The sequence below is a fragment of the Oculina patagonica genome, chromosome 5 (assembly GCF_052425735.1).
Source record: "Oculina patagonica isolate OP01 chromosome 5, crgOcupat, whole genome shotgun sequence".
NCBI lineage: Eukaryota > Metazoa > Cnidaria > Anthozoa > Scleractinia > Oculinidae > Oculina > Oculina patagonica.
In genome coordinates this window covers 1532357-1556594 of record NC_135762.1, presented here as the reverse complement: position 1 = coordinate 1556594, position 24238 = coordinate 1532357, and the positions used below count along the sequence as shown (strand labels likewise).

At 38.8% G+C, this 24238-nt stretch overlaps 2 protein-coding genes across 3 annotated transcripts in view; both read right to left on the bottom strand.

The window, feature by feature from the left end:
* Positions 1-24238, bottom strand: part of LOC144654706 (uncharacterized) — a 92281-nt gene that overhangs the window by 58320 nt on the left and 9723 nt on the right. The gene's annotated exons all lie outside the window — the stretch shown is intronic.
* Positions 12950-22699, bottom strand: LOC144654699 (uncharacterized). Of its 2 annotated transcripts, none has more exons than XM_078514915.1 (11): positions 22288-22699; positions 21891-21961; positions 20604-21366; positions 19927-20151; positions 19069-19158; positions 17733-17839; positions 16611-16629; positions 16177-16295; positions 15224-15280; positions 14043-14304; positions 12950-13556 (listed from the first exon to the last, which is right to left on the bottom strand). In XM_078514915.1, exons 2-11 carry the CDS (start codon positions 21936-21938, stop codon positions 13243-13245), a joined length of 2004 nt encoding a protein of 667 aa, XP_078371041.1. In that variant the 5' UTR covers positions 21939-21961; positions 22288-22699; the 3' UTR covers positions 12950-13242. The 2 variants fall into 2 exon arrangements, with proteins under 2 accessions (XP_078371041.1, XP_078371042.1); XM_078514916.1 differs by having other exon boundaries at positions 14043-14312; positions 15235-15280.

Below are 24238 nucleotides of genomic sequence, written 5' to 3'. Positions count from 1 at the left end.
TTCGCGAGAAACAAAAACTTGGTGTACTCTGTTGTGCTATGACTAGAGCGAATTTTTAAATTTCCTTCTCAAAATGAAGATAGCACGTTTCAAAGTTTAGATTTCACATTTTTGCTCTCTTAGAAGCCATTAACTTGTAGCAGTTTTTAAAATCGAAAATTTCGTTCTAGCCATAGCACAAAAGAGGTTATGATTTAACACTAGGTTATATAATCATTTAATTTGGTGCGCTGTTCTAGCTGAAAACTTGGACACAAAATCGCATTATCTGCACTAAAACTTTTAAGGGCTTGTAACATCACAGACAACGGTCATCTCTCGGTAAAAGGACAATCACAATGTAATTCCATCATCCCCTTATATCCTTGATAAATTTTAGAGGAATCGATGTTCAAAATGTAGCGAATAAAAGCTTTACAAGATAGCACTTCGTCAAGAAATTTGGCTAATGAATTTATTAATGAGCAAGGGTCCTGCGCGACCTTAACAAGCAGTAACTCGCCAGGCCGTACACCACTTCTTAGTAGATCAAACCCACCACCCTGTTTGAGTTTCGGGTATGCATCTTCCATTTTTCGTTTGAACGTTGGCGCGTCGTCTTTGTTTCCAAAAGTTAGTTTCTTGCGGCCCAAACCTGCTGCAAGCAGGGTTAACTTGTCTGCTTTAGTCGGTACTGCTTCGACATCTTTGTTCGCCATGCATAGGAATTCCCGCGTCCACGTTTCTCGAACCCGATAGTATCCACCCCCAGATGGTCGGCTTCTTTTCGCTGGAGGAAGTGACTTCGTCTCTGACCTTTTGGGGTAAGTTGACGTACCAGGGTTAGTTGATCGGTATCCAGCAAAAAGTGACCTGAAATTCTGCACCACACGTAGTCAGGTCGGTTAGCGTAATAATCGTTACTTGCGTGATAAAAGCACCAATTTTTGCATGCGGACTCCTTTCTATACTTTATTTAAGTTTATCCGTGGCTCCATCTGAATTATTTTATTTTTTCTTGAAATTTAAACCAGAACGATTTTAGCTCATTTGCATATATTCATAAAAGTTGTTCCGCAATGCCCCTTCGTAAGTGATCGATTAGATTTTGTGATAAAGGCCCCAATTTTGGCATGCAGACATTTTTTGATACTTGCTTTAAGTTTATTCGTGGCTCCATCCGAATTTTTTTATTTTTCTTGACTTTAAACAAGAACGTTTTTATCTAATTTACATAAATTCATAAACGCTGTTCTTCAATGTTCCCTTTGGACAGGCATTTATCAGAGTACTTGATATTGATAACCCATAAGGTAAATTGAAGAAAAAACCACGCGATTTTAAGGTTCCCTAACCCTAGCGTTCCACGCAGTCGTTTTTAATGACAAAAGTAAAAAATGCGGTGGCTTAAGGCTTGAAAAAATTAACTGTAATATCCTAGACAGGAGTGGATCTAGTGGCTTTGGATTGGGTGGCTAGCCACCCCCTTGATCCAAAAATAAACATAAAAACATGAAAATATAAGGAGAGTGAAACTCGATAAGGTGTAGAAATCTTTGCAATGTTCGGTTAAAATAAAGTCTGGTGTAGGGATATTTTGCTGAGCCTTATTAAAGTGAGTTAAAGCAAAGCATTTTCCGTCGGTGGCATCTTCTCCATGAACGTTCTTAAGACAGAAAAGTAAATCCTAGTTTAGTTAAGGGGCAAGGACGAACTCTCTCTGTCATAAACAATGATAACCAGCCGTTCAAATTTACGGAAGTGCTCACAGTCGGCATCAAGGGATTTAAACGGATGAGAGAGGCTGAAAAGGCAATTGTTTCTATTTCTTCTTTAAATGCCTGCCAAGTCTGCCCTTTTCCCTAAAACTGCATGGATGTAGCATTACAACCAGACATAGCGTGGAACAATGGCAGAGAGCTTTCTAGGTACAGATAGGGGAATCGTAACTGGCGGTATACGTTTACCCGGTTGGTTCTCAGTTGGAAACTGGAGGAGACTGATGCCGGTACCAATAAAGAGCTTTTTGAAGGTTGTCTAAGGCCCAACAGTGAACAGACCTTTCGCAGGCAGGCAGGGGATACAACTCCATCTTCGTCAAAGTGCTGGCACATGGCTTCTGCTGTCCAAAATTGAAGCTGTGCGACCCTAACGTGCGATCAGGCGTTCTTTTTTTTTTTTTGAGGCGGGAAGAGAAAGATCGATATCGCCGGTTAGTGTGACCCTGACATAGGAGTAGAAATTCCCAGCTGGTGTAAATGCTGAATGATCCGCTTGCTTCTCGATCTATGTATGTTTCAAACCGTCTCCATTGAAAATTAAGAATATTATGATTTTGAGGTAAGATGGTAACGACGCTTCTTGACTATTTTATGAAAACAATCGACCATTAAATTTATATGCCTCATGGCTGAAAATGTATTTTCTTATTATTGCAGCTGCCTTGGCCAAAATTTGTGCTTCTTTAAGCATGTTCCGCATCCCTCGGCGGCCACAAACTACAAGCGCATAAATACAGTAGAACCCCGGTAACTCGACCTCTAAAGGGAAACGAAAAACAGTTCCAGTTAGCAGTTCCGCTTAGCGCGGTTGCCAAGTTAATTATTAATAGTTTGCTGATTTTTTAGCGCTTCAGTATACAGTACAGTGCATATTAAACTTATCTCGTCAGAAACTCACGATCATAAATTCTTATGATAAGAATGGAAAAAGGCTGTCAAATTAACGTGATCTGTTCGTTGCTCTAATCAATGGGAATTCGTAGCGAGTTGCAAGAACCGAAATTCGAGTTATCGGGGTAAATTTGACCCAAATTTTGATCGAGGGAAACGAAATTTAGACTTAGCAGGGTTTTCGAGTTATCCGAGTTCGAGTTACCGGATTCTACTGTATAATTACCATAATAAACATTTTAGAATACTGCATCTAAAAATTACAATTTTAGCAAAAAACTTCAACAATGCCTTCAAGTTACATATATGTTTGCAACATTTAAGCATAAAACTGCAAATTACTTACGGAGTAGAGAAATTTTTTTGCTGTCCCACTTTAATTTAATCAATTCAAAATGGCGTGGTAGCGGTGCTTGAGAGGTTGTGCGTGGTCAAAATGTTAAGCATATTTTGCAAATTGCAAGGAAAAATTCAGGTGGAGCCACGGATAAAATTATTTAATAGTCTTTAAAGAATCATTCTGCAAAGTTTGGTGCTTTTATCAACCGTGTCACGATTTCTCCAAAAATTTGCCCTAAGCGACCTGACTAACGGTTTTGATCATGATTAGATACAGAGTTGGTCACCACTGTCGAAGTTAAAGATCTTCCTACAGTTGAAGAAGTTGTGTCTTGATTACCATCAGCTGTCTCTCGACCTCCTGCAAGCAAATTCGCCGCTTCTCTGAGAAGACTCACAGCCTTATCTGTATTATCGTTCACAGACATCATACGGCCAGAACTTCCAAAACACGAACAACAAGAGAACGACACCACGTGCACACATTCGCGCGCTTTCGCGTTTTGCTGAGTGACCGCTCCTTTTTCTTGAATTTCGCAAAATTCGAGTGACCAAATTCTGTCGAATTTGGCTTCCTGAATTCTGCTCAAATTGAGCATCCATGGGTGCATTCTTAATTCGGCATAACCATATTTGATGGAACTTGATGCATAATTTCACAAAATGTGCCTTTCGCGGAAGAGAAACGACTAAAGCGAAATGACAGTTGCTACAATAAAAAGAAGAACACTACCTTAAAATGAAAAAACAATTATGGCGGGGATAACCCCTCATACATCGCCACCTGTCAAAAAAGCGTCTAATTCAGTCGAATTACGTTGAGGGCGTGACGTGACAGTCAAGGGCTTGTTTGAACATGTCAAGGGCTTGCCTGAACATGGTATGCAAATTTTGTTTTTTCCGCGTGGGTAAACAAAGTCGGGGAATTTACCGTGTATTAACACTTGCCAAAAAACGAACTCCAGCTGCGATAAAAGCGGTTACTTCTGAGGTGTTATTCATTTGACTCACCTATTACTACTGGGTGTAAAGCTGTTGTACTTGAGAATCGTGTCGTCGTTTATAAAAATGTAATAATGGTAACCCGGTCTTCGATCCATTGCAGCAAAAAAAGGGCACATTTCGTCCCGATGCAAAGAGGGTATTTGGATCAAACAAATAACTGATGTGTGATCGCTTGTTTTCTTGACACTTGACTCGAAAACTCAGCACTATCACATCACAGTTGCAAGTCTGGGGAACGCCAGTTTGAGAAGAAGTTGCCAAGTTTGGAGGAAGGCATTGCTCGGTTTCCGTGAGATAAATGAATGGCTTCCTTGTTGGCAATCCAGAACTGCTTTGAGCTGTATCATGGTAATCGTGAGGTTCCGAGTTGTAGGCGTAAAATTCAGCTGATGAATCAATGTCTATCCCTTTACTAGATTGGACCACCTTCTTGAACGGTTTCTTTCATGTAAGCAATCATGCCAAGAATTATAACCGAACTTAAGGCCACCATAAAGAGAAATATACCTCTTAACTTCATTTCACTGAAGTGTTTAGCTAAACACGGGTATTGAGGAAGTGCTTAACATCAGTGAAGCTGCGCCAGGAATAAAATTAATTAAAGGATTGCGTGAGTAAGGAATAGGTAAAATCAAATAGTTACCCAGTATCTGCGATTACTTGGAAACAACTATTAGGGTAGTTTTCGACACATCACTCCAGTTTGACACAACGGCAAAAATTCTGACTTGCTTTCCAAAATAACGTGACAATGTTATGCGTCTAAAATAATTGTTCGTTTCAAGATTGAAAAGAACTCAAAAACAAAGACAAAGCTGTAATCTATAGTTTTGCTCGCCCGGAGCAGAGGCATATAACCCCCGAAGTCATGTCAGAATTCAGTTACAGAATCGTGATCGATGACCAATTCAAGACAGTGTGGTCATTAAATATTACTGGTGACAAAGAAAACTTCAATTAACATACACTCTTATTTTTCTATTAGAATTTATTTTATAAGAATATCAAGGCTGAAATTTGTGAAATTTTCAGAATATTTTAAGAATAAACCCGAGGCCGAGATTTTGAAAAGAATATAATTTTTTGTGTTGAAAATGTGTAAATACAATTATACATTTTTAACTAAACTGTATAAAATTCTTCATTTCTCTGTACCATGTAAACGACAGAACGAGCCAATATTTAAAACAATAAAAACCTGCCAATGACAGTTTGATGAATGGTCTTGTAATAAATATGTATGGCATACAGCACAGAAGCAAATGTCATAGGCTACACTCTAACAAGAAAAAGAATATTTTCAGCCTAAAATCGGCAGAAAAATAAGATTTTTAATACTATTTTGCGCTGCCCTGATCCAATCAGAAACAAGAAAATAACAAAGCCTGCCAATCAAAACTTGAAGCCAATCAACTTTTCGCGCCGTGTTCTTGCTGGCCGGCAGCACTTCAAGCGCCATTTGACTCGAGCGCTGCCATCGGGCACTGCAAACTACCATTGAGTTTTATAACGACAAAATGGCTGAAACCCCTAACGAGGAAGCAAATTGTAAGTCTTCTCAGTTAGATGAAAAGGAATTACAAAGAGTCGAAGGAGGAAGTTGTTGTTCTTGAGTATAAATATGTTTTTGGCCCTTCTCAGAGCTCATTGTAGCCCTCGCCTGCGGTTTCGGGCCGGCTAAAAACTTGTACAACTTGCCTTGTACAAAGCAAATTAAATCTTGTATCTATAAATTCTATGGTTGTTTCAATCTTAAAATTATTTTCCAAAACACTCGCCGTATTAAGTCTTTTTTCCCATACAAGGACAAACTCAGCCTCTCTCAAAGTTGTTTACAAGGCAAGTTGCTGGGACTGCAATGGTTTTTATATTAGAAAAACAAAGCGTCGATTACACGAAAGGAAAACTGAACATTTTAAAGCACTTTCAAAAAACTGTCACGCATCAGCCATTGCAGATCACATCACATCAACGGGTCACAACATCAAATAGGATCACTTTGACATTCTTGCAACAGGACGATCACCATTGTAAAATAAAGGAGACATTGTTGATTCGTGATTTAAAACCAGCGTTAAATGAAAACTTTTTCTTTACTAGCCATATTGTTTGTTTTTCTTCTGCATTTTTTAGTCTGTTTGTTATTAATTAACAACATTGTCATTATTTTTTAGATTAGGTACCAGTCTTTTATTTTACGTTTAAATCTTGTTGTAATCTTTTCAACGGTCACTTCTGAAGATGTATGTTGTAACATACGAAACGTTAAGTTCTTAAATCAAAGTTTTTTCCGACTTACGTTGTCTTGTCATGTTTGTCACCGCAGTGTGTTTTTTATTTGTATTAAAGCATTTTTTGCGAAAAAACAATTGACGGTGTTATTTTCAGAGATTTAACTCCCTACTACAATTATAATAGTTTAAACTCGAGAGACATAAAAAATGCTGATAATCTATAATTAAAATTCTTGCAGTTTCTTAGGACGATTTGAGGTTATTTGCATTCATGTTTTCCAAACGAAAAACCCTCTAGAGTTTGAAATTTCTTCAAAAAAAAGGTTACAACTGTCAGACATCCCCGATTATAATGGGGATGGGCAAGAAGTTCTACGGAATAAGGGAGTAAGCTGCTCTTCTTTGCCTGATTTAAATGTGAATGGCATTTAGCGTCACGACTTAACACCACTCACTAATGTAAACGGAAATGCCACTCAGAGAAGCTGTCTTAATCGATATAGGCGACTCATGGAACTTCGATATTTACCCAGTTGCATCAAAGAACTCTGTAATCAGTTCCTGGATACTTGCTGGTGCAAATTTGGAAGCAATAAGGTAGCACCGAGGCTGTTACCAAACCCTTGTAAAAACCCTGATCGATTGAAGTGTAGCGTAACACCAGATAATACTGCTGTAAGACACCCACCCCCCCCCCCCCCCTTAAATCCATATCTGCTTTGCGGCTGTTTCCTCCAGAGTGAATTTTCTGTGAAAGGCTTGACCTGAAATCGTGTAGAAAAACAGAGCGAGGGGAGGCAAGCGTGGCCGAGTGGTTTAGGGCGCTTGTGTTGTAATCTGGAGGTCCCCGGTTCAAGACCTGCCCCTGCCACTAGCTGGATTTGTTTTCTCGGTTGTCCCGAATTCAAATCCTCGATCACGCTTTGTACATAGCCAACTGGTCTGCCTCCTACCAGTTGGGATTTTTAACCTTGTTATGTTCATTTAAATATTTGTTTCCTCTGTTTCAGTGGCATGCCTGTAAACTAGCTATCTCGAAGAGATATGAAGCTAAGTGCATGACCACTATAAACAACATTTACATTATTTTTACATCAAGTTCCCTATGTTCAATGACAAGGACGAAGCTCTAAAGAAGCCTACCTGAAAAAGATTGAACCTCGAGTACTTGAGCTAGGTAATAGTTGAAACGATTGCAAGGTGAAAAACGAAAACCTGTTTGTGATGGAGGTCTAGTGTCGCAAATCATCTAACCAATTTCCTGCGTGATACAGATCGTAAGGTGTCTGTGCATCTGAAGGCGTTCACTGTTGTGCTTGATTTCGTTTAAGACTGCGTTTTTGGTCAGAAGAAAGACGTGTTGCTTTGTCTTCTCCATATCCAAGAGTTGGAGATTATAATTATTGGCTTCGCCAATGCAGAGTACAGAAGTGAGATATTGAAAGAACGACTGGAGAGCCTTGATATTCAAGGGTTCATCGCCGTTGCCAAGGTGACAAAGATTGTCTCACCTATAAACTGGTTTACAGCGCCAGTATTTTTGTTGCAATACATTAGCCTACATATATAAACTCACTCAGGATAAAAAGACAAGTGAAAGGACGTCGCTCTACTCCATCGCAGCTCAATCCAGGGGGTGCTAGCGGATACCACCACTACCGTGGCCTCCTTCAGCCGACGATCTTGGAGACAAATGATCGGACGAGCTTGTCCCTTCCAAGCTTGTGAAGGTCCTGAGCTTTGTCGTCTCTGGTAATGCAAGTGTAGAGTGGCGAGAGAAGACTGGAAGACTGCATTGTCCTCTGTTTTGTCCAGGCATTCCATTACATTCGAATCAACAAGATTTTGGAAGTTGATTGTATAATGAAATTAAACGCTAAAAAATTGGAACGACGTTTCGACCGTTCAACGGTCATTTTCAAGTTAGGTGTTGAAAATGAACTAACTTGAAAATGACCGTCGAACGGTCGAAACGTCGTTCCAATTTTTTAGCGTTTAATTTCATTATACAATTCCATTACATGCTCAGCTATTACTTTCAGTTTATTTGATTTTCTGTGATAGTTTTATATCATGCATGTCACTGTTTTTGCCTTTTCAGGACATTTGCCGTGCTGAAACGAAGGGAGTGTGAAAGCTGTCAAAACACATCCTCCTTTGTGCAGCCACCATACTCAGGAAACTTGAGCACTGTGAGACTTAATACTTTGGCTTAGAACTTTGAACAGCAAGACGCAAGATGAAGTTTCCACTTCCTTTACTCCCCAGATTGTTACCGGTAAATGCAACGAAGTATTTCACCTTTCGACAATATGAACAAAATAACAACAACCATCCATGGCCTAAATGTGGCGAATAGTACCGGTAGGATCATGATACAAGGGGTATCGTACACTGTAAACGGAGAACGGCACGCTCCCAAACGTTGATACCCCAGAAAACCTGCCTCCTATTTACGTCCACAGTCGAGTTGGGACCCAATTTCCTTAAGGAGCTGTGCTTACTCCGCCTACCATAAACAGTGAAGTGTACTCAAAGTGAATCCAAGAGTATCATGTTTTGTCACTTGCATAAATAGTAGGGAGCAGTGGAGAGAAACAATTTGTCATAGGGTTTGGTGGCTTCGTCTCAGCTACTGCCGTTTAGCCCCCACGAAAGTCAACCATTTACTATTTTCCGTCAATCAACCACAGAGTTCTCAGTTATCGAGGAGCTGCAGAGGTGGTAAGAGAACGCCAACAGGTAAGTCGGTCAGGCGTATGTGCAGTACACCTTTGACCATGGTGGCTGGATGATGGTCTTTCTTCTGATCTGGAAATTTTCAGATGAGTACAAGTAGCATGATATCTTGGGCCATTCCAGGGTCATTCCAAATAGAAATGAATTATATTGGCATGGTGACAGGTGAACAAATTTCCGAACTACGCTGAGATCTTAATTGAGGCTCAGCTTGACACCAAAGGTTTCCTGAGTTGTGTTAAAGTGAAAGGCATACGCTAAGGCGCTGTTCTGGCCGAAAACATCGAAGCCATCATTACAGCCAAAAAACGTATCTAACGCTCTAAATTTATCTTTTTTATCAAAATAAACGGAAATTGGGGTTGGTTTTCTTTTTGGTTTTCCAGTCCTATGAAAATAAATATGGTTGTTTAGTTCTTTATACTGTCTAGTTTAAAAGCAATTGTCGATTAAAGACTTTTGTTAAAAATCCAAGATGGCCGACAAAATGGCCGCCACGAAGGCTACCAAAACGAGGCCTAGGGACGTAATATGGAGACGAGAGGCTCCCAATATATTTTTTATAGCAAAATAAACTGAAATAAAGGCTATTTGCCTCTTTTTTATATCCAGTTCGAAAGTGCTTATGTGGGATTAGAAGAGATTTAATCAGCCAAAAAAAAAAGAACTCACAAACAATATAGCAACGAGTTCCAGTAAGAACGATATAGCTGTTCATGGTTGTAATCCTACTGTTATGGGTTCTAGTCGTATTGATGTCTCGCTAAGTCTTTATGTATTAGAATAGGATATGGTATATAAAGTCTTTTACAATAAAGCAAGGTGGCAGTGAAACGTTCTTATGCGGCGCAAGATCAGATATTGTGACGTCATCTTTTTTCGTAAAGTTCCGTTTTCACCATCCACACGAAGATGTATAAGCCCCGGGCTTATAACTGTGATTTTACTGTATTCGATTCAGTAAACTGTACAGTCGAGCGACCTCTCATGATCCCGGGATCACCTTTCGTAAGGGACCACTTTTTTAAAACTACAAAAACTTTTAGGTTGGAAACTGTCGTAAGCAACCATCTCTCTTAGGCGACCGTGACCATTTTTATAGTCTGTATAGCAGCGAAGGGGAGGGAGGGCAAATTACCACTTTTATGGCTGTGGTTTGAAAGTTTCGATTGTTTTACCTTCGCTTTACGCGGTAGGCGACCATTTTATCTGACTTCACCTCACTATGGGCGAAAAATATTTTACAAGGCACGTTACAACCCTGAGATGAAAAGAAAGCTTGTTAGATTTCTTGCATTCGTTTTCGTTTAGCTGTACGTATAAGTACTGCAATTTTAGCTGATGCAATTTAGGTACCCTATCTATGGATCACACCTGGAACAAAATGTGAAGAGGCAAAAATGACACCCTATTTAAGGATTGAGAACCTAAACAACCATACCCTATCTCGAGGAACATACCTATATAGCCCAGATATATGGGAGTGCTCACCCCCCAAAAACCAGTCATACCCAGCGGTCAAGCGTCCAGGCCCGGTTGTAAGCTTTGTGAGCTTCTTGTTAAATTAGAGCATAAACAGACACAGCACGAACGTTGGCAGAAGCAATTTTAATGTTCATGCAAAACGCATTTCTTGTGCAAAATGTTCCGTTATAGGGTAGGCCAGCTACAAATAACAAGTACAAAAATATCTATTTATACTCTTAATATAGTAAGATGATGAATTGAAGACTTCATCAGCTATTAGAATGCTCATTAGATAAACAAAAGCTATATGTAGATTTGCAGAGTTGGATTACTTCGTCGAGGTCATTTAATTAATTGCTACTCAGAGTTTCTAGCCTCTTGCCAAGCAATCATCAGACAAACTCATCAGGCAATTGCTTCGCAAGAAGCATGAAACTCTGAGTAGCAGTTACATGTCTTCGACCAAGTAATCCAACTCTGCAAATGTAGTTATACTCTTATGTACGCGATGCTCGAACTCAGAAGGGTCTGTGAACGAGATTAAGCTGCCAGCAGCCTATTTTTCTCGCCTGTGTCTAAATCTCCTTGCAGGCCAGTGAGCAATGATGGAGAGAAACCCCTGCCATGTTTTCTCCTGGTCTTCTTTTTACTCGACAGCTGATATAATATTATAAAATCCTAAAACAGCTACGAAGCAGCCTATACAGTGGAACCCCGATATAACGATCTTCGATATAACGATATTCCCGATATAACGATGAATATGTTATGTCCCGGCAATAGTAAAATGTATGGGACGGAACCCCGATATAACGATTCCTCGATATAACGATATAATTTTACTGCCCCCTTGGCATATCGTTATATCGGGGTTCCACTGTAATAATATTAATTAATGCTTATTCGGCGCAAATTAACATATGGATATGATCAAATGCGCCTTACACCAAATTAATTAAAAACCTAAAAATTAACAATAGAACTCATGCTAAAAGAGGCTCTAACTGTAACTTTAATAATAACTTGATTAATTTCTAAAACAGCTATTTTATAGCTTAGATATTATTTTTATGCACTTTAAGTGTTAATTAACAACGTACAGAGAATCGTTCAAAATATTTTTTACTTGAAATATTATCTATTAATATCAACTATAATATCTAGGGATATTTTGTCAATCGAGCGCCGTTTTTTTTTTCAAAACTGACTGTCATCACACGTCTTAAAATCACGCGCGCCATTTTCTAAAATTGTTTTGAGGTGAACGTTCAACAATTACATTTGAGTACAATTACAGGTACAATTTAGCCATACTATGGCTAGTGGCTTAGTAAAATAACTATGAAATCTTTTGACAAACCCGTACGATTATTTTAACATGCGTAAAAATCTCCTAGAATTTAACTAAGTCTATATGAAAAAAACTATAAAATGTTTTTGTTGTTTTCAGATTTGATTTTGCAACAGTGAAACTGAATTGCACGAGTGCAATATGACGATACTGACACTCTGGTCAGAATCAGTTTTCTCCTTACAGCATCCTTTTTTACCATTAAGGAGAATTTGGCTTAAAATCAACACTTTTCCCTGAGATAATCATATCGATAATTGATTACCAAATCACTTGAAATTTTCCTATAAAAATGTCTTAAGAAGATACAAACTGACACAGTTGGCGACTGAAGGGTTTACCCACATTTCTCAGTGTGGGTCATAATCCTCTAACGACACGTATTAGGCCCGTGAAAACAACCCGTCATATTCGAAAATTAGTTTGCTTGTCAACCTCGTTCCCAAGGCTTTTCCCTTGGTAATTTTAGGGGAAACCCTGGGAACGAAATTGTTTGCTTTTGTTTGTATTCAGTTAAGGAGTGTTAGAGAAAGCTTCTGGGAAACCCTGACGGTCGTGAAAGCATTTTGCTTAATTTGTAGATTTCTCTCACCCTTTAAAAACAAGATAAAAACAAAATGTTCTTTTTTCACTTCTTAACTGAACACCAGTCAATCAAACGTAAAATGGCTACAATCCAAATCCAGATCAGTGGCTTGTTAAGTTTCTGTAAAACAAAGATCCTAGCAGTATCGCTACTTAACAGTGTGACTACTCCAACCAGGGCCACCTGACTAAATTTTGTGCAAATTGATAAAATTAATGAAAACCTTGGACGTTAAAAATAGATTTGCGACAAATTATCAATCTAAACAAGCTGCACACTACAGAAGCAATAAATTTATGACCTTTTTCTATCGTTTAAAGATGATTTCCAGTCCGTACTGCGCAGACTCGGGGTTTGTTTACGTTTTTATTTTGAATTCGTTGAAACGTTACACTTCGGTGACAGCATACATGACGTTTTTTTAGTCCGCCATTACAGTTCGTTTCGTTCAAGAAGTTCCGATGAGCTAAAACGTCGGTTTGAAATAGCGTCAAGGTTCTTCTACTCGTTATTATTTGTTCTGCAAGGATATCTGGCGTTAATAATGAAGAAAAAGGTAAGTTTGTCGCGGAACACGAGGGACGTGCATAGGGAAGCACGAGGCGCAGCAGAGTGCTTATTGCACTTCTCGAGAGTTCTTAAAAAAATCAGTAATGCTCACATAACTCAACAATGCACGAGGACCCTCCTTTACAAAACGTTCAAGAAATTATGTTGTCGTGAACCACGTGCTTTATCGAGCTATGATTTTCTCGAACTGACCATGACCACTACAAACACAGATTTACATTCCCTTTTTACCAATCGCCGCACGCGCAATTCCTTGAACATTTTACAAAGTGTGTTATGTGCCCGGTGTAATGTACTAAATTATGTGGTCCTCTCTGGAGCTGGAACAGAAAGATGTCCAAGTAATTCTTTGATAATATCAAAACGCCGTATGTTGTGTTCTTTCAACGTCTTACAAAACTCGTAGACTTTCAAATCTGGGTTGGTTGCTTTAAGGTACGAAATTATGGTTTTCCCTGGGTCTTGACTTCCCTCAAGCGAATCTACATGAAGCTCGTCCATCGCGTACTTGAAAGCAACCTGCCTCCAGCCCCCAAGTCCATGGATTTTCTTGGTGAGAAGGGTTTCTATCTTACCTTGAGTGTTGGGATCTACATCTCTAAGACATCTGTAGGCTGGAAATGACAAGAAAAAATATTTATTTGTCGGGGAATCGGCAACCACAGGGTTCAGCACCCAAAGGGTTTCTAAAGAGGCTCTGGTACTAGGTATCCAGCTTGTAATAGTTTTAGTTCGATTAAGGTGCTATGTGAGCCAAGGACACAGGTGTATGCATTACTACAAAGAAGAATAAGCAGGGTTCTCAAGGGCTTTAGGTCCCCAGGTCTCCAGGCTCCCAAAAACTGGGGGCCAGGGCCACGCTTTACCCACCCCTCCCCAAAAACAACAACAATAACAACAACTACAAAACAGTGCTCCAGGCTCTGTGGCCAACATTCTTAGGGAATACACGCCCTGAAGCGAAGGTCTCCAGCTCCTAAGCAGTAAAATGATGGGGCTCTGGGCACTACAATGAACATTTTAGGGCTCCCTGGCTCGGGCCACCCCTTTTGAGACCCTCAATAAGAGATTATTTAGTACCTCTGGTAGTCAATACTTACCCATTCCATCACGAGAAACAACATCTAGTTCTGCGGCAGATGATTTCAAGCAATCACCATTAGCAAGGCTTACTTGACATACATAGCAACCAAAGTCCTGCAGGTCAACATGACTCAAGACAAGAGTGGAGTCATTTTGACCTGGCATCGTCGTACCATCTTTGATCCACTGATAGAAGACTTTATTCTTTCCCTGGACATTGCACTTGAATTCCACTTTTGATCCTTCTTTTTGTTCCTGATGGATGGGTTCTACCTCAATCTTTGGTTCTGAGAAAAAACAAAAACATTACTGTCATCCAAGACTTCATTTTACACCAAATCATGCAGGTCTTGAAAGGCTTTTTTAATTATTCTTGTTATCAATTGATTTCCGCTAATTAATTATTGTGGTTTTCAGTGATATGCGAACTCTGAAATTCAAAATCCAACTAATGATCGCTGCCGCCAATCATAATTATGGCGACAGCAAACAAACCATGAAAAACAGAAACAAACAAAATGGATCGAAATCTACCAATCACAATCCAGAGACGTGATCTTTTGACCCGGTTGAACCTAACCTGAGATCATGCCCTCCCTCGCTACTTTCCACTTTGCAAGGAAAAAAAAAACGCCTGATCGCAGGTTAGGTTGAATCGCACTTCTGTTTCCCGAGAGGTCCACTAAGATGATTCATGGCAGCAAAAAGGTTTAACCATCAGATGAGGATTAATTTCAGAGTTCGCATACTACTGAAAACCGCAATAACACAATCCATACCGGTACTTGAATTCTAGCATGCTCTTTGAATAAACAGTTGCATGCTTGTTTTAGTTTACTTCTGTTATGATTAAATCGGCAGACAACTTAGCTGGCCCCCTGCTCATCGGGACAGTGAGCATCAAAATTTACTGGCCCAACTGAAAAATCCATTTGTCGTGGACATCCAGATGGTACTTTGTTTGAGCCCTGGTAAATATTATATTAGCTAGCTCAATACACTATAAGAACTGATTTTAATTTGATTCTAGGTTTTATAATTATTTCGTTAAACCTTGGCAAACATGTAACCTATGCTCAGTGCCGTATTTAGTTTGCACTGGACAATCTAATATCACCCTCAGTGGATTCCAATCTGACAGATTACTGATAACATGTGTGTCACACAGTCAGAAAGGTAAAATTTCACTTAAAACAACAAATAACTTACCGGTGCATGTAGTGAAAAAATTATCACGCTGACTTTCTTCTGGATCCTAAAATGAGACAAAGAAATACAACAGCAATCTCTGCAAATACAGTTGGACCCCGCTATTTTGAGCCGTCAGGGAAAACAAAAAACAGTCGAAATAGGGGGAGTTCAAAAAAGCCGATAGTAAATGACTGAAGGGCAAACAGCTTTTTGTTCGAAAATGCGGGGAATTTGAAATACCCGAGTAAATTAACAGGGTTCAACTGTACGTGATGTGGAAGAGCCACACATGCAATCCAAAGGGCTGTGTGGATTGCAGTATTGATTATATTCCTGAGCTGATAACTTTGTTCTTATTATTTTTTTTTTCACCAGTCTGCTTATGGCCTTTGCAACAGCTTGCTCTGCACTCCCAGGCTATATCTTTTACCAATCAGACTACATGATTCAGTACAACTGGACCATGCACAGAGCAGAAAAGTAAGGCATGGTAATATCCAGTTTCACATTGGGCACACAATGAGTCCAGAGAGCAATGCAGCTGTAGCCATTTGCACGCTTTGCATGCCTATGAAGCTACAATGTAATAGACCATTTTCATATTTTCGGTATTGGACTGGAACTAGCTTGCAATGGAGGCTAATGCGGGGGAATATCATTAAAAAGAGCTTCACGTAATTTGCATTTGAAAAGATTACCCGCATTAGCCTCTATTGCAAGCTAGTTCCAATCCAATACCGAGAATACGAAAATGGTCTATTGCCCATAAGCGACTGCCCAAACTAAAGTAGGGGTACATGTATGTGGTTACTGTATGTGGTTACTTACGAGAGGTGATCTCACAGTGAGGTTCAACTCGAGGTAAATTTGCTTCAAGCTTTAACAAACATTTAAACAGAAAACACATTACTTTTCTAAATTACATACAGCCAAGTAATATATTTCTACACGTAAACCTACCTCTCTTCTAACTTGCTGATAATCTTGTTCCTTTTCAGACGAGGAAAATTTTCTTTTTAATGCAGCTTTCAAACTTGATGTCGGGCCACTACGCATTTTTGAGCCAACTTCACCATTTCCTAAATAAAGGTATCCACAAATGAAATGTTGATCACATATTATTAAATTATTTTTCTGCAATTTAGGAGTACGGTAAAGGTTTTACAGGAATAAACTACGGTCACAGTGATTCTATAAGAAAGCTCTCTGGATGCTCTCTTTCCACTCCCTCTACTGACCACTGGTGTACGGATCACAAACCACTTTATAACACTAAACATTCAATTATAATTCATGGCCAAGAGGACATGCCAAACTCCAAAGGCAGACATGAAGATAAATGTACAAATTAAAATTATGTGCGGAAAATAATATTCATCCTTTTAACTGCTCACCTGGTGGTTCATCTGGATCCTAAAAAAAACAAAATAACAAAATTAGAAATTGAGTACCCATATACTTTATGCATGTAGTTAATTATGACTGGCATACATTGGGCCTTTACCAACTAGCCCAAGATGGAGTGGAAGGGGGAGTTGAAAAAGTCTGGGGTAGAGGAACCCCTACCCAATCAAAAGGCTTAAATTTGCTACCTCATTTGACCCCACCCCAAAACAATTAATATAAATTATTTTCTTTTTATTAAATAAGACAGGAACAGAAGCCCTTCGTTGCTGTCCTTCATGACAGTAGGCAGTAGTGGGCAGTAAGTAATCTGCATACAAATTCTCCTGACTTATCTCAATGATATTCTTTTTTATAACATTAGTAGGGAGAATAAATGTATGTTAAAAGAGCAACATAAGATTAAAGATTATTTTATTAATTCTCATAAACTTTTCTCTTGGTTAAGAAATTTGGTGTTGGTCAATAGCAATTTCATTGCCAGGCCTTAATTAAGGTCATTGCCCTGTAACTATTGCATTGCGCATCCTTACAGCGCAGAATGTTACGTGTAATAAGCCCGCGCGAGCGCGTGCACATAAACAAAATGGCGGCTTTTTTCTATGTGGCTTTTAATTAGTCCGCGAGAGAAGTAAATTGTCGCTTTCTTGTAAACGAGTCTGGTGACCTATCAATTTTTTCTCATATTTTGGGTATAGCGATCAAATTCTTTCTGTAAAATGAAAACAGATCAATTCTTGTGTTTGAAAAATTAAATTATTGGTAAAAACGTGTACTTTGCTAGTACTCGCAGAGGAATTTTAAAAGAATTATATGGAATATAGAAGGTCTTCCCGCTCCTAAACGAATCTGGTGACCTTCCTTTTTTATTTCAAAATTTAAGTTCCCTTAAAGTAATAAACCAGTAGGTGAAGTTTGAGTAAAAAATTGTGTTCAGTTCTATTTCAGGGCAATGACCTTAACATACCGGTAATTTAATTTAAATAATATAAATTATAGTACAGTTCAATATCATAAGCAATATCATATTGCTGTACATCCAATTATGATAAGTCAAGTAGAATGCATTTTTATGATAACTGCAGATTAATTTGCATTGTGCATACATGTACCTCTTCACCTAAGGGCTGATAATCATCCTTTTCAAGAGAGCTAGATAAGGAAAATTTCCTTTTGAGTGCTTCAAGACTGCGTTTCCTAGAATGACCATGTCCACTGCCTAATAAAGTTTAACAGATAAGTATATTGTAAAAAGTATGTAACAAATATGTACATGTAATTTTAATTAATGCAAAACTTTATCATGTTGTATTTCTTCATTGTGAAATCAATAAAAGGTTGTTATCTGTTCAGGGCCAAGGCACAAATAAACAGAAAATGTTTTTCATACACATCAATGACATCTGGGAGTCATTGTGTGTGAGAAAAAAATAAAAAAAGGATTTTTTGTTTTGCACATCCACCAACTGGTCAAAACCGTGCAGTGGCCAAACATAAATTGTTTAAAGTTAAAATATATGTAAGTTGTAGTTTGAAATAAATTTCAGGTCAAAATCATTTCAAACTTAAGTTTGATTTGTATTTGTTCTTTCAGGATTACGGCAACAAATCTTCAATAAAGGAAAATAACAGTCAAACTAGTTTGAAATGTTTTGACCTGAGATTGTAGAGGCCTCCTAAGGGGTAAAAGCGACAAGCGACATGACCCTGAATACCGGTGACACAAGAACATTTTAACAGCAACAAGTGACATCATTACGGTGCTGAAACGCGACAGTGACACAATACGACAGCAACACACAAACCAGAAAAATGACAGCGACATTTACAGCTGTTGGCTAGGTGACATGGCTTCTCAGCAACATGCGACATTGCAACACAGCTACCCCCCTTAATTGGAAGGTCTCATTGTACATAATACTTTAATTAGTAAATGGTAATTTGACATGGACTGGGACTCTGCTGAATGCTTATCCTACAGTACTAACTATTTTCAACGACTGACTCTGGAAAGCTGGTACACAAACGTAGAACATGTAGATGCCTATCAACAAATGTTGACATCTACTGGCACCTCACAAACGACTCATTCATGACTTAAACAAAACCGACAGACAGACCGGAAACAGAACGACTTAATTATAAAATGACTAACAATAGACAGATTGGAACTGACCAATTACTGTTGACAAACTTTACATAAGTCTTACAGCCAATAACATCATCAGCTTCAACGGACCAGACTTATAACATCATTCATTGACTGACAACAACTTTTCTCTTGACTCTGAAGATGACTTTCACTCATAATCAGAAGGTTGTTGAAATGTCAGTCAAAGTTCTCTTCAGAACTACTCTCACCCTGCTAGATGATCACACTATATGAACTACGGAATGTAATACTATTATTATTCCACCTGATTGATCTATTCCCATAGTTAAACATACCTCTTCTTTCTTGCCCTTTAACATTTTCATCGTCATCTGCCTGTTCTTTAGGATCTAATAAGCTTTCATTAGCACCCTCTTTCTTTGGTGCTGAAAGGAGAAACATTAAAGAGACAAAGTTGTTGGTTTTTCCAATCAAACTTAGTTAGGTGTCAACAATAACTAGAGGGGGCACTTCCGCGATCCCCTCAGCTGAAGAAACATTTTAGACACAATAATAATAGTTACCGGTGTTATTATTATTATCGGGAAGCTTTTGAAAGTTAACAAACTTGACTCTGTTTGGTATAATTTATCTTATATTTGGCAAAATTAACACTGGTATATATGTTGCAGTTAACTCAGAGATTATCATAGCAAAAATAAAACTATGTCGGCGAAACCACCCGCAATTTTGCCACATGCATGCGTGAGCACTTAGCCAGTGATAAGGCTTCCCACATTTTCAAACACCTTCAGAATTCTGAACGTTGTTGCTCCTTGTGTTCAATAGATTGCTTTCATATTTTAGATCACGCCTCTACCAGCTTTCAACTTAAGATAAAGAAGGCTATCCATATTCAAAAGTAACTACCTTCCCTCAATCAGCAATAACACCATGTAAATCTAAAATTATCCTTCTAATTCACACATTTTCACGTTCTGTTGTTACTACTTGTCTTAATTAGCATTTTCTTCTACTTATTATTCAACTCACTGTGCTTTGTAAACCATTCAACTGAAGATGACAGATGCTCTGTCGAAACATGTCTTTGAAACTTAAAAAAATTGTTGTTTTTTCTAAAAATCTTAACGTGTCTGCTGTTCTCAAGACCAAAAGGATTGTCACAGTTATTGCTGTTCACTATAAATACTCACCACTGCTTTGAGCATCTCTGCTACTTTGTCGTTTCAAAAGACGCTTATTACGCACAGAAATAACATCAGGTAACTCCTCCACTTCATCATCCGTCTGCTGGGGGGTTGCAGAAGGTGTAGAGGGGGCATATCCTGTATTCTGTAATGCTTGTATTCTGGGATGTTCTGTTACGTAAACTACACTTTGTGGTCCTTGACTAGCATAATTGTCATGATTTCTTTGTGCTGAAAATAGACATGAAATAAATTTATAGTTTAATAATTATCAGAGTATGAACCATAAGGTGGTAGTGACTTCTGGACATAATTCTTTGAAGAGAGCACCACCTGGCTGGAGAAGAAGAGAAAACTGAATCCACAGACACATGGCCGAGAATGGAAAAAAGGAGATGATGTACTGATGATACTAATTGAAAGGACTGGAATGATGCGATGACAATTAATAGCCAGGAACGGGCCAGACTAAGAGACCTTTTGATTATAATTTTGCTTTTGGTTAATATTCCATGTAAACTAATCATGCAAACCCTTTGGGATTGGTTAATAAAGCTATTGTATTGTACACTTTTGTTTGCACCATATGGTCAATGTGGCTTGAAAGGGACAAAAACATATCTGATTCAGTTATGCATGATACAATTTGTACATGGAACCGTAGTAATTAATTAGCCACTTACTTGGGCTTCTGTCTTCTGCATTTATCTGAATGCTGGGTTGATTAAATTCTATCCTCTTTCGCCTCCATATCCGACTCTTCCTCTGAAATATTATTGTTCCAACTACAAGAGCTGCTAACAATAGGCCGCAAAGCACACTCACAACTATTGTAGCAGTATAGTAATGATGTTTTGTTGGAGGGTAGGTTGGTGATGATATCACATTGGCTAAAGCAGGGGTAGTAGTGTTGGTTGACGGAATCCGATGTGTTGTTGGCGGCAAATGCGTCACAGTCATTCCTTTGGTTGTCACCACTGTTGTTGGAGGAGGATCACATTGCTTATCTAATCTGCCACTGCAGTGTCTACCCGTAGCATTCAAACCTTGTTTGATACATTCTGGTTGCTCCTGATCTCGTCCATCAAAACAGCAGTATGAGCACTGCTCGCAGTTATTATGTGGGTTTGCAAAGAAATACCCCTTCTCACAAGTTCCGTTACAAATTCTGTCTGAGGTACTTGTGCATGGTGCAGTTAATTTTTCATGTTCTGCACATTGCTGACAGCTGTGACAAGGAGCTGAGTCGTATTTGTCAGAGAATGTTTCTGAGAGGCATTCTTCACATTTAATGTTGGGTGGATCTGGAATGCTTCTACCACATGGAGGACTCAATCCATGACCAGGATGGCAGGTATCACAATTTAAACATCTCAAAAAGCTGCCATCTGATGCGACAATGGTATACTGGTCTGCCTTACAGATTGCTTGGCATTGTACAGACACCTAGCAAAAAAAAGGAAAACAATTATTATTCATGTGTTATACCCAGCAATGTGATCGAATTTCTTTTAATTCGTCAGTCTTGACAAGATGATACAGTCAACTCTCGTCTTGCGGACACCCCGCTATTGCGGACACTCGCTATTACGGACAAAATCCAGATCCCCGGCGAAAGAGGTTTGACTGGAAATGACTCCCGCTATTACGGACTCTCGCTATAACGGACACTAAACGACGCCCCGAGCGTGTCCGCTATACCAAGAGTTGACTGTACAAACAGATTAGGGGAATAACTTAAACATGATCCATTAGTTACATGTTGTATAAGTTATGGACATGTATATTTTACCAAATGGTTTAAAAAGGAATACGATCTTCGAATTTTGACATTGGATCGGTTGGTAAGAAATAAATTAAAATGTAAAATGTTTTTGGATGTCTTAATAATAAACACAACTACTACTAGCGCAAACAACAGTTGAAAGTATTAAAAACAAATTTAGTGCCCCATTAATAAGCTAACTTACCCAAGAGCCGCTAACGACCAATAAGCAAAACAGAACTTTTCGCTGCATACCAGCCTATAAGCTCATAAAAGCTGGAAGAGAAATCAAACGTCAAGCGCGTCAAGTTAGTAATTTGCAAAGAGATTCCATCATAGCCATCAAATCCTTCGGCACGTCAACCGCAAATATTTAGTCATGGTGTAAAAGTTAATGCGCCAAATAAAACCATTAACGGTTCAACCCATGACAAATACACCTTCTACAATTGACTGCTATTTATCAAAATTTGTGATAATGATATAACTATCCGTTATTCTTCGAGAAGTGACAATACTATCGGCCGCTAGCTAGAATATAATGGCGCCCAAATGCCCGCGAACACCAAGTGAAATGCAAAGTGAAATGCGCTTAAGTTTACCTGGTGAATAACGAAGGAAGGACCAGCCTTCCTTTCCAATTCAGTTTACGGTTCAAATCCCTCAAATTCAGCTGAGTTTGCAGGTCCTTCTACATCGTCAAGCAACAGTGAAGCAGATTCAGCGACACAATAAATAGTGCCCATTCGTCCCCATATCTCGCGCGTCACACGTCACGCAAAGTATGCGGAAGTGAAGGAATTCGAGCCTACAGACACCCCCACTCGGAGGCCACGGGTCCGAATCCCATTGTGGTAATTTCTTTGATCTTTATATGGAAGACTAATGTGTTTTACTTTGGAATTAGGCGCAAGCCGGTAAACTATTTGTTTCCCGCGCCGGGCTGTTGGCTACACGTCGTAGTGTTTCGTAGCTAGTACAGTGCACCAGATTAGACAGATGACGTACAATACATTCTGGGTCATTGCTGAAACAGGAAAAAGCATTTGCGTAAATTACGTTCGGCAGCGTAGACTTCGGTGACGAAGCGTAATTCAGTTTTGAAGCTTATTTTTTTTTTAAATAAAAAAAAAAAAACACTACAGGCCTTTTGCAATGCTGTGAACAGCTAGCTAGTCAAGTGTACCTATTTAATTTTTCTTTCTCTCTATATATTAATGATTTATTTTCTTGGCATATTAGTATATGTTTTGCTAGATATTATTCAAAAGCAATCTCTGGTTAAAAATTTAAAGATTAAAACAAGCTTTAAAGACTACAGACTTGAAGTCAAAAGCTTGTTTTAATCTTAAAATTTTTAACCACAGATCGTTTTTGAATTTTTACCGAATTATCCAACTCCAGTCATGATTGCTTGAAGTCATTCCATGTCATTTATGATGCAAAAGATATTTCATCAGGTATTAAATCCAAATCCAAAGGCTTCAAACTTGTTCATGAGCCCGGAGGGGACTCGCATATGACAGGGGCAGAAATAAAATAAATTGGTCACAGAATTATCCAACTCCAGTCATGATTGCTTGAAGTCATTCCATGTCATTTATGATGCAAAAGATATTTCATCATCAGGTAATCCAAATCCAAAGGCTTCAAACTTGTTCATGAGCCCGGAGGGGTCTCGCATATGACAGGGGCAGAGATGCTCGTCGTCTCGCGTAGGGGTGTAAATTTCTGTTTTTTGGTCTCACTTAGGGTGTTCTGGGCAAAACGCCAATATTTTTAGCCATACTGGTCTTCATAAGCACTGTGATTAAGGGCTGCACACGTAGAAATAGTCAAATATAAATTCTATTCTTAGTTTTTTTTGGTATCTTTTAGGGGTCAAGAGAAGCTGGAGCCACACCCAGATTGGTCTCTTCTAGGAGTTCTTTTCAAACTTTCCGACAATGCATCCCCACCCCTTTCATATAGGAAGCTATAGGAGTCCCCCGGGCTCATTAATCATTTGTTGAGCTTCAAGTGTAGACAAACATTTATTGGATCAAGTAACCGGTAAAAAAACGGCAGCTTTCCAGGATATTTTTAGCCAAAAGATAAAGAAGACAAGGAAACGATTCTGGGCTGACAAAAATTTAAGCTTATTTCGTTTTCACAAAGGAATACTTCATCTGAATCTCAGCTCCTGTAAAATAAATTGGTCACAGAAAATTTTTTCAAAATAGCAGTCACCAGTGGCGAATCTAGGGGAGGGGCGGGCCGAGAAAAATTATTTTCGAGAGCGGACCCAATCTTAGTTAAGGGTCTGCATGATAGGGGCCCCCACTTACCTAAATATCCGGCGCTGGTTACAGTTATTGCTGTTTTAAAAATATTATGTTGACGGAGAAAAGAAAAAGAAAACGCACCGCAAAGGACTAAACAGGACAAATATAATTATATCAATAATACACGTAAGAAGAAACCTGGACTACGATTAAATCTTAATTATTCTAAGTATTTATTTCACTGAAATTCTTCTGTAAACTTGATGACGCCTTGAAAGGAATATCGTAA